The sequence below is a fragment of the Chiloscyllium plagiosum genome, chromosome 11 (assembly GCF_004010195.1).
Source record: "Chiloscyllium plagiosum isolate BGI_BamShark_2017 chromosome 11, ASM401019v2, whole genome shotgun sequence".
Classification (NCBI taxonomy): Eukaryota; Metazoa; Chordata; class Chondrichthyes; order Orectolobiformes; family Hemiscylliidae; genus Chiloscyllium; species Chiloscyllium plagiosum.
In genome coordinates this window covers 17,430,609-17,441,653 of record NC_057720.1, presented here as the reverse complement: position 1 = coordinate 17,441,653, position 11,045 = coordinate 17,430,609, and the positions used below count along the sequence as shown (strand labels likewise).

Below are 11,045 nucleotides of genomic sequence, written 5' to 3'. Positions count from 1 at the left end.
AACATTTAAGAGGCATTTGGATGGGTATATGAATAGGAAGGGTTTGGAGGGATATGGGCCAGGTGCTGGCAGGTGGGATTAGATTGGGTTGGGATATCTTGTCGGCATGGACGGGTTGGACCCAAGGGTCTGTTTCCATGCTGTACATCTCTATGAGTCTATGAAAGTTTTGAAGAATGTGAGGTGATCTCATGGAAATTTACAAAATATATAAAAAAGGGACAGGCAGGGTTGATGCAGGTATGATTCATCTGGTTGGGCAATCTAGAACTCATGGCACAATTTTAAAATGAGGGAGTAGCGCTTAGGTCCATAGAACATCACAGTGCAGTACAGGCCCTTTGGCCCTCAATCTAAAGCGCATCTAACATACACTATTCCATTATCATCCAAATGTTTATCCAATGACCATTTAAATGCCCTTAGAATTTTTTTAGACTCAGGATTCTCTATAACAGAGAATAGTGAACCTCAGTTTTTGAGTATATTTCAGCTAGGGTTTGATAGATTTCTGATTACCAATGGCAGAGAGAATTATGGGGATGGCATGGGCAAAAGGTATTGAAGTGTTGATCAGCCATAATAGTGTTGAATGGGAGGGGCAGGTTGGATGGGCTGAAATGGTGAAGTCCTGCTCCCATATTCGCAAGAAGCAAGAACATTCAGAAGGTGGCTGTTGCTAGCAAAGATAATTCTTATAGGTTCAAACCCACTCAGTGTAATTATTACCGTTGCTGCTCTGAAGCCATTTTCTTTTGTTCATTGTCAGTTTGTTCAAGATGGGATATTTTCATTTCTTGCTGAGCTTTCAAAGCTTTCTCACGTTGTTCTTTCTCCATTGCTGCTTTTCTGAACAATTTGAAACTCTCACTCGACGATTTTATTGTTGGCGGAGTTGTAATTGTCATTTTGCCCAAATTTGCCCACGAATTTGCATTCTTGACCTCAATGTCCTAGTATCAAAGAAAAAGCAGCTTGTGACATTGTGGGTTGATGAAAGGAACCTCAAAACTAGTGACAAAGTCTTTTAGTTCAATTAATTTTCTTAATTAACATGTAAATATTGGATTTCAATTGTCACATTGGAGAAATAGCAATCAATAAAAATGTCTGCACATAACAACAACAACACTCTAGTGTACAATAGCACAGGGCAATGATGTAATGTGGAAGACAACATAAGAGCAAGCATGTAGACAATGGAAGAGAGAAAAGACACAAACAAGAAAATGCTCATGGGCGGCACGGTGGCTCCATGGTTAGCACTGCTGCCAGAGACCTGGGTTCAATTCCTGCCTCAGGCGACTGTCTGTGTGGAGTTTGCACATTCTCCCCGTGCCTGTGTGGGTTTCCTCTGGGTGTTCCGGTTTCCTCCCACAGTCCAAAAATGTGCAGGTTAGGTGACTTGGCCATGCTAAATTGCCTGTAGTGTTAGTTGAAGGAGTAAATGGGTCTGGGTGGGTTGTGCTTCGGTGGGTCAGTGTGGACTTGTTGCGCTGAAGGGCCTGTTTCTACACTAAGCAATCTAATCTAAAAATCTAAAATTCCTTAGTTTTTAATTTAATACTACTTGCATTCTGTTTGGCCTGGGAACATTATAAAACATCTCATTATATTCAAAGTTTTGTCGGGTGCCTGAAGTTGGAGATCTAACAAGTTACACATCTGTTCTTATTAGAGTTAATAATTGATGCTTTTATTTACGAAGCCTTCTTAAAATATTTCAGACATGGAAGATGTCCATCCTGATGAAAATAAAGAAAGTCGTGACAATAAACTAGACCTGGAATGGAAAACCTCACTTGTTCCCAATAAAGATGGGAGTAAAACAGGTGGCTTTAAATGTTTGTGGTTGCCTAGGATATTAATGCAGATCTGGAAGTAGACTTGGCAACCTAATGTGAGAGTTAAGTGCTGCACCTTGAAGGTTGCTATCAAATGATTCAAATCAGTTTGTTTCATCACACGGCTTTGGAATTCTTAAAATTGGCTTCAAGTAATCCTGCAAACTGATATCTCACATACCTGGACATGCTACTGGAATGTTAGCTTTGCAGGGCATTATGATTTTTCAACTGGTGGCAAATCAAAAGGATTTTAAAAAATTAAGTGCACCAGTGAAGCTGGTTTGAAAACAGAAAAAATGTTTATTGTGCGATAGAGTACAAAACCCAAAGCTTATGGAAACCTGTTTTAAAAAGTCATGTCAGTAAGCAACCTCTTTACAGAGCACAAGTCCCACAGCATTCTGTGGAAATACGTAATTATTGAAATGTTCCCAGATTTTTATGTAAAGTGCTTTTGCATAAGAACACAATTTTTAACTGCACCTAGTTCATTTGTTGATTCTAAAGTATGTGGCCTACAATTGTCCACAAACTTAAATCAATTTAACCTTCACAGAAACCCCATAACTTGAATACATCGTTCATATCACCTCAACTCGCAAAATCTTATAGCAAAGAAACTGTTCAAGTTTTTGATAGCTTCTCTGGATAATTAATATCATTGGCATCATCTCCATGGCCTTAACCCTCTTTTTAAATGCGATCACCCAAAACAAAATTAAGAATTAGACTAATTTGATTTGTTTCCACAAAAGTAGCAGTCCTCAACCATATGACAACTTCTGCAAAGATAATGGCTGTAGAAAATCCAGCTCTTCCATTCTTCAAAAGGTGATTAATACAAAAATCAAAGGAAAACTTGAATGATACAAATTTTCTATCATTTTAGTTTGGAAAGATTGGCCACCTTTGCTTTTAAGGAGTCAATGTTCACAGACCTTAAAGCAACAATCCGACTGTCTTTGCAAAGACGGGCTTATTTTAAGACGACAAGTAGTGCAAGACGTACATTACATCAAAAGATTGCTGCTTTGATGGCATAGTCAAGACTCTCTCTAGGGAAACATTTTAGTTTAACATCACAGCAAAGGTTAAAGACCAAAATAAGTTTCAAGACAAGTTCTCATTCAATAGTTCATGGACATGAAAATGGACATGAAAATGTTTCAAATCAGTCAGTAAATTTAAATGCATGTACAAAATGAAAATAAAAATCCCACCTTCTTTGTAACATGGCAGGCTTTAGCCTCCAAAGCTAGTTTATTGTCACCAGTTTCTTTAATTTCACCAGGAACGGCAGCCTCCACATCTGAAATATTTTTAAAAATGTTTGATTTTAGCGATGCTAAAATAACAAAATTACAAGGGCATAAATATTTTAGTCAGCAATGATGCACTTACTTATGAATCCAAAGAACACTGCTCATAAAGACCTTGTAATCTATAGTGTGTGAACTCCTCCTTTGGACTGTACTAATAATGAGTCACCAAGTTGGATGACAAGTTGACAAGCAGCAGCAGTGCTAACAAGAAGCAGGCAGCCAGTCACACTGAAGCATTTACACAATCTAAAAATACTTAACATCCTAAACTTAAACGTGAATATAGAAAACATAAATGATGGCTGAATTAACATACAAGCTTAAATAAAATGAAGGTGGACTTTTAAAAAGGTGACAGTGAAGAAATTAGATATTCCCTAAGCATTAACTTAGCTTCTCAGGACCAGTGTACACATCTAACAGTAAATATGAAATTCACATACTATTCAAATCTTTAAAACTCACTCTACAATTTTCACTTAAGATTTTTACAGCATGATGAGCCACATAAAAATTTAAGTTCAAGGGAGTGAGGAGGAGGCATACATGTTTAAAACATTGAAATTGCTGGAGAAACTCAGGCATGGTAGCATGCTCACCTTCCACCCTACCAACCTTCGCATAACCCACCCAACCGTAACAAGGACAGAACGCCCCTGGTCCTCACCTTCCACCCTACCAACCTTCACATAAACCAAATCATCCGCCGACATTTCCGCCACCTCCAAAAAGACCCCACCACCAGGGATATATTTCCCTCCCCACCCCTTTCCACCTTCTGCAAAGACCGTTCCCTCCGTGACTACCTGGTCAGGTCCACGCCCCCCTACGACCCACCCTCCCATCCTGGCACTTTCCCCTGCCACCGCAGGAACTGTAAAACCTGCGCCCACACCTCCTCCCTCACCTCTATCCAAGGCCCCAAAGGAGCTTTCCACATCCATCAAAGTGTTACCTGCACATCCTCCAATATCATTTATTGTATCCGTTGCTCCCCATGCGGTCTCCTCTACATTGGGGAGACTAGGCGCCTCCTAGCAGAGCGCTTTAGGGAACATCTCCGAGACACCCGCACCAATCAACCAAACCGCCCAGTGGCTCAACATTTCAACTCCCCCCTCCCACTCTGCCGAGGATATGGAGGTGCTGGGCCTCCTCCACCACCGCTCCCTCACCACCAGACGCCTGGAGTACTATCTTCCCACCCCCACCAGCTTATCTCTCCACCCTTCAGGCTCTCTGCCCTTATTCCCGATGAAGGGCTTTTGCCCGAAACATCGATTTTACTGCTCCTCGGATGCTGCCTGAACTGCTGTGCTCTTCCAGCACCACTAATCCAGAGTCTGGTTTCCAGCATCTGCAGTCATTGTTTTTACCTCGCATCTATGGCGAACAGAGTTAATTTTGTGATTCAAAATGTTAACTCGGCTTTTACTCCACAGATCCTGCTGGACCAGGAGTTTCTCCAGCAATACTGGGTGGCGTTTTCCTTTCTGATCCAGCAGGAATGTTCCAAACAAAATTTCTTACAATTGGTCAAGGCTTTCAAGGATATGAAATAATATCAAAGTTGATTTAAATATTCTTTTAGCATTGCCATACTTCACCAGGCAAAAACATTCCATTCCAAACAAAAGCTAATTCTATTCCATTCTGTGATACAATTATAGTTTTCACGTACGCCAACTATCTTTTATAAAGGAAGATTGATATCTAGTGTAAATTTGGAATTTTAAGATTTCAAATTTACTTCTAAATTCCCATTCCTGACTTATTTTTGCCATATGAATTCAAGCGTATCTATGCTGGGGAGAAGGATAAATTGGTCAGCCACCTATACTGTTAAGATTGTTTGCTGATTAATCTGCCATATTTAGTTCTAGAACACAACAGATTATATATTTGAACTTGCACATTCAATGAACAACTATACATACGAAACACCAAACTTACTTTGTTGTTGCATGACTGGCATTTGGTCACTGGATATTTCAAGAGGTGGCTTGGTTTGATTAATTGCTAATTTATTAGATTCCTCTTCTGGCGACTTTGGTTCCTGGAAAGGAACACTTGGTAAACTATTTTCTTTAAGATTTATGCTGATTTAAAATGCATTTAAGAAAAAAACCAAATACAACATGAACTGATTTTACTTTACTTTGACATAGGTGGATGGATGAGAAAGATTCACTGGCAGACATTTAAATTTCAACAAAGGAGGTGAATGCAATGGGGACACAACTGCAGGAAGTCCTTAAAAACAAGAAATCAAATGTTAAATCAGGCATGACGAACATTTTTTTGATATTTCAATTAAATAGTTAAAATTGAAATTAGAATTATTGACTAAAGCAGTTTCAAACGTTTAAAGAAATCAATATCAAGTGAGCAGACAGTTTTCTAAATGGCTAGTTACTTTTGTTCCCTTCCTTTGCATCAGTAAGTGGCTTTCCAATGCAAGACTAGTAAAGGCACTATTTTGCTTTTATTACAGCTCATTGTACTCAAGTTGGAAAAACTTCCATCTGCAACTGTGGTTAAAGATGAGACATTTCCTCAAAAGAACTCTCATCCTGGCAGTACTGTGGATGTATCTGTGCCAATTCAAGATGGCACTCACCACGATTTCCACAACAATTAAAGATGAACAACAAACCCTGATATCACATAAAAGAATAAAAACCTGCCTAAATATTAACTGCTCTCAAACTCAGGTTTCACCTATCCATCCATAATTTAAGACAAGTTAACAAATGTAGTGTGAATGGACTGCTCTGCATCAGGAATAAATGACAGAATCTGCTAATGCAAGACTTTTTCACAACTTAGATTTTTTATTAAGCAAAATGCTACCAGCAAAAACTGTAGGAAAAAAATTTGACTGACATCCAGCTCAGCTTGGATATGCAATCAGCTTTTACATCACAAGTGGAAAGAACTTCCAAAGGATACAACTGCTTGAAAAAAAAAAAGGAAACCTTCTAGACTGAAAAGCTATTCACAGCTAAGATTAGATTAGATTACTTTACACTGTGGAAACAGGCCCTTCGGCCCAACAAGTCCACACCGACCCGCCGAAGCGCAAACCACCCATACCCCTACATTTACCCCTTACCTAACACTACGGACAATTTAGCATGGCCAATTCACCTGGCCTGCACATCTTTGGACTGTGGGAGGAAACTGGAGCACCCGGAGGAAACCCACGCAGACACGGGGAGAACGTGCAAACTCTACACAGTCAGTCGCCTGAGGTGGGAATTGAACCCAGGTCTCTGGTGCTGTGAGGCAGCAGTGCTAACCACTGTGCCACCGTGCTGCCCTAAATATATGGATGGGCTGGAACATGGTTCTGCCTTTGCAATTGCTGAATTGGAGAAGGTGAAATTAATGACCACTGCTATTGCATTTCAGGCTGTTGCAATATGCATCGTGACTTTGGTGTTATTCACTCGTGGATTTGGGTGTCGCTGGCTGGACCAGCATTTACTGCCCTACCCTAGTGATCAACTGCCTTCTTTGACCTTTACAGCCCACGTGCTGCAGGTAGACCCACTATGCCATTTGAGGGTCGTTTTAGGATTTTGATCCATTAATACTGAAGAAACGGTTACATATTTCCAAGTCAGGATGGTAAGGAGAACTTGTAGCAGTGGTTTTCCCCATGTATCTGCTACTTTTTTTAAAAATTAGATTACTTACAGTGTGGAAACAGGCCCTTCAGCCCAACAAGTCCACACTGACCCTCCGAAGAGCAATCCACCCAGACCCATTCCCCTACATTTACTCCTTCACCTAACACTACGGGCAATTTAGCATGGCCAATTCACCTAACCTGCACATTTTTGGATTGTGGGAGGAAACTGGAGCACCGGGAGGGTGCCCACGCAGACATGGGGACAATGTGCAAACTCCACTCAGACAGTTGTCTGAGGTGGGAATTGAACCTGGGTCTCTGGCACTGTAAGGCAGCAGAGCTAACCACTGTGCCACCATGCCGCCTACTCCTGAACCCTTGCTGCACAGATAGTGACAAAACAACACTTTTAAACATAGGCCAAGTCTTGATAGTTGTGGTGAGCTAGCCTGAAAAGTGTAAAAGAAAAAGGAAAGACGAAAGCAAAGCTTTGACAAAAAGGTGCCACTGAAATTCCAAAGTACAAGAAGCAATACAATATAAAATACAACCCCACCTACGTGCTAAACTTGAAGTTCCAAAATCAGGGCAGTTATTCCATTACCATTCCTAAGGAGTTGCCAATAGATAAAGTATAGGCTGCAACATTCAACACTGGCTCCATAACCGACATAAAATTCCACATATGAAGACATCAGAAGTCAAATGAACTTCTGCCAGGCAATTACCCAGTGGAGTGGTGGTGATAATTTGGAGAATCGTACTTGAGAAAAGCTTAAAGAAGAAAAACAATTGCATTGTCAGATAATCTAATTAGTTCATTAATCCACTTTAGAGAAAGGAACTTGTGCTTTTTCCAAAATATAATCTAGACATATCATTCTTGCTTACATGATGTGGTTGACACCTAACAACGGCAAGGTGGTCTAGAAACCATTTTGTTCAACTGACAGGGACAGGTAACAACTTGATTTTAGCTCTGAAGAAGAGTCTAGATTTGAAGCATTAGCCCGCTGTCTCTCCACGGATGCCACCTGACCCGCTGTGATCTCTAGCATTTTTAGAGTTTTCAGTAAAGATTTCAGCATCTGCAGTAATTTGTTCCTAACGTGTGTGTCCAGCACTGTTCAAATTCCAAGAACAAACTTGTAAAATTTGTAGACTTTCTAGGTTTCTTTGAACGTTTGAACATTGCCACAACTGATTACTCAAATGAAAATTTACAACAGGATTCTCAAAAAAAGCATACAAGAGGTATACAGAGTGGATATTAAGTACGAGGAGGAACTTGGAGGAATATTAAAGAGGCTGAAGCTTCTCAAGTTGGAAAGCAGGAGCTTAATAGGTTCAAAAATAACATTTTAAACACTGTAGGTGAATACCATAAACAGTGCTTTGAGAAAATTCTGGGCCAATGTTAAGTTCATGGCACAAGCTATTAATGTGATAAAGGAAAGCATAGTATTGCATGTCAAGGAAGAACTGCAATGCACCACAAGCTGCAAATTGTTACAGTTTACTATGGCAGGAATCTTGTTTTTAAAAAAAACACAGCATGATATCAACCTCCCATAATTGCCAGGAATTAGATTTGCACTGTGAAAAATAAGGAAGTTAGGGTTGCACATTTACTTTAATACTTTGTTAAGAGCACAGTTTACAAAGAATATCACAAATACTGTAATCAGGATGCAAGCTCAATAGGGGGAGTTATGAAAGGAAACAAGCCATAGAGTCATAGAGATGTACAGCATGGAAACAGACCCTTCAGTCCATCCCGACCAGATATCCCAACACCATCTAGTCCCACCTGCCAGCGCCCAGCCCATATCCCTCCAAACCCTTCCTATTCATATACCCATCCAAATGCCTCTTAAATGTTGCAATTGTACCAGCCTCCACCACATCCTCTGGCAGCTCATTCCATACACGTACCACCCTCTGCGTGAAAAAGTTGCCCCTTAGGTCTCTTTTTATATCTTTCCCCTCTCACCCTAAACCTATGCCTTCTAGTTCTGGACTCCCCGACCCCAGGGAAAAGACTTGGTCTATTTATCCTATCCATGCCAGTCATAATTTTATAAACCTCTATAAGGTCACCCCTCAGCCTCCGACGCTCCAGGGAAAACAGCCCCAGCCTGTTCAGCCTCCCCCTGTAGCTCAGATCCTCCAACCCTGGCAACATCCTCGTAAAAGGAGAAAGTGAGGACTGCAGATGCTGGTGATCAGAGCTGAAAATGTGTTGCTGGAAAGCATATCAAACGCCTTCTTCACTATCCTATCTACCTTCAACTCCACTTTCAAGGAGCTATGAACCTGCACTCCAAGGTCTCTTTGTTCAGCAACACTCCCTAGGACCTTACCATTAAGTGTATAAATCCTGCTAAGATTTGCAAGTCCTTTAGGAAAACAAGGAAATGGTCAGTCATTTATAGCACAGAAGGAGGCTATTAGGCCCACTGACTTCATGTTGGAAATACATTTAAATAGTACAGTAGAAAGGGAACAAGCATGCTAAGCAGGTAGACTACTGGTTCCACTATTCACTGAAGCCTTAGATGCCCCACTAAATTTCCATTATATGGATTGCAGAAAATCAAGGAGGCGCTCACCACCAAATTCTCCTGGGAAATCAGGGATGGATGATAAATGCTGGCCTATCCAACATCACCTATATCTTTCCAACAAACAAACATCTAATTCCTGTGCGATGCTCATGTAACATTTCTATCGACAGCAGTATGCACTTAGATAAATTTTCAGCACAAAATTAATATGTTGTCAAACAATGCGGAAAGAAAAACTTCAATGCTCACTACAAGTTGCTCCAATAAATTCTCCATCATTGTTTCAAATAGCAAAATGCTGGCAAGTTTCTATACTGCAAGACAGACTACACTTCAATAAGTAATTGACTGTAGATTGCTTTGAGGTATCCAGAGCCTATGAAAAGGTGTATTGTAACAAGGTTTGCATTAAGATCAGTAGCTCGGGTGCCAGTTGTTATAGTTATGGGTATGCTCGCCAAGCTGGGAAGTTGATTTCCCGAGTTTTCGTCACTACGTTTATCCTCATAACTATAAGTGTTTCGGCTTTACCATCCCTGTACCTTCATCCAACTGCCTCAACTCTTTCCCCTATGATTGATTCCCCTGCAGCTCCAAATACCCCTACACCCCTCAACCCTTCAGAAATGCTGACAATTAGACACCAAGACTGTAATCATCTCTGACCTGTGACCAACACTGCCGAACAGTCCCTGGACATGACTGACCAGACCCATGACAAACCACCCCCTCTCTCTGAACTGTGCTGGGACAGATTCTCAGACCTTGCACATTCCAACAGATGACTGATTGTAACAGAATCATAAAAAAAAGAGACTGTGTGGACTGTACCCATGACTGACGGTACCAACAATCCCCTTGACCGACTGAGAATTAGCTCCCAGCAGTTTCTGCCATGCCCATTTGACTGAATAAACAGTGTACTTGCTGCTCAGACAGCTGGCACATGCAGGTGTTACTTTGCCATGTCAATGTACTGTACAACAAGATGTGCCTTCTCTACTCCCTCCTCCAAAAAGAAATTCCAATACTGAGTGCAGCTGTGCTAATAAAGCCTCTTAAAGAGTAGTAATGACAGCCTTTGGCAGGTAGGTGCAAAATGAGCAAGCACGGAGAACACAAAGAAGCAGCCCTCAAATACAGCTTGGTCCACTCTGCGAGTTGGGCTCCGTCCATCTGTGAAAAGTGCCTTGCAGCACCATAGTATGCCTGCCTCTACCTTGTGAGAGAAAATGAGGTCTGCAGATGCTGGAGATTAGAGATGGAAATGTGTTGCTGGAGAAGCGCAGCAGGTCAGGCAGCATCTAGGGAACAGGAGAATCGACGTTTCGGGCATTAGCCCTTCTTCAGGAATGAGGAAAGTTTGTCCAGCAGGCTAAGATAAAAGATAGGGAGGAGGGACTTGCGGGAGGGGCGTCGGAAATGTGATAGGTGGAAAAAGGTCAAGGTGAGGGTGATAGGACAGACCTGGAGTACTGTGTGCAGATTTAGTTTCCTTAATTAAGAAAGGATGTACTGGCACTGGAGGGGGTGCAGAGGAGGTTCACTAGGTTGATTCCGGAGTTGAGGGGATTGGCTTATGAGGAGAGGCTGAGTAGACTGGGATTATAGTCATTGGAATTCAGAAGAATGAGGGGGGCGGATCTTGTATAAACATATAAAATTATGAAGG

At 41.2% G+C, this 11,045-nt stretch overlaps 1 protein-coding gene across 1 annotated transcript in view; it reads right to left on the bottom strand.

Moving 5' to 3' along the window:
• LOC122554708 (bromodomain-containing protein 3-like) overlaps positions 1-11,045 on the bottom strand; it is a 113,947-nt gene that overhangs the window by 21,451 nt on the left and 81,451 nt on the right. The window contains exons 14-17 of the mRNA XM_043700084.1: positions 5,328-5,422; positions 5,123-5,225; positions 3,068-3,156; positions 730-953 (exon numbers count right to left, since the gene is read on the bottom strand). Coding sequence (XP_043556019.1) covers positions 730-953; positions 3,068-3,156; positions 5,123-5,225; positions 5,328-5,422 — 511 coding nt within the window. The remainder of the gene's footprint in view (positions 1-729; positions 954-3,067; positions 3,157-5,122; positions 5,226-5,327; positions 5,423-11,045) is intronic.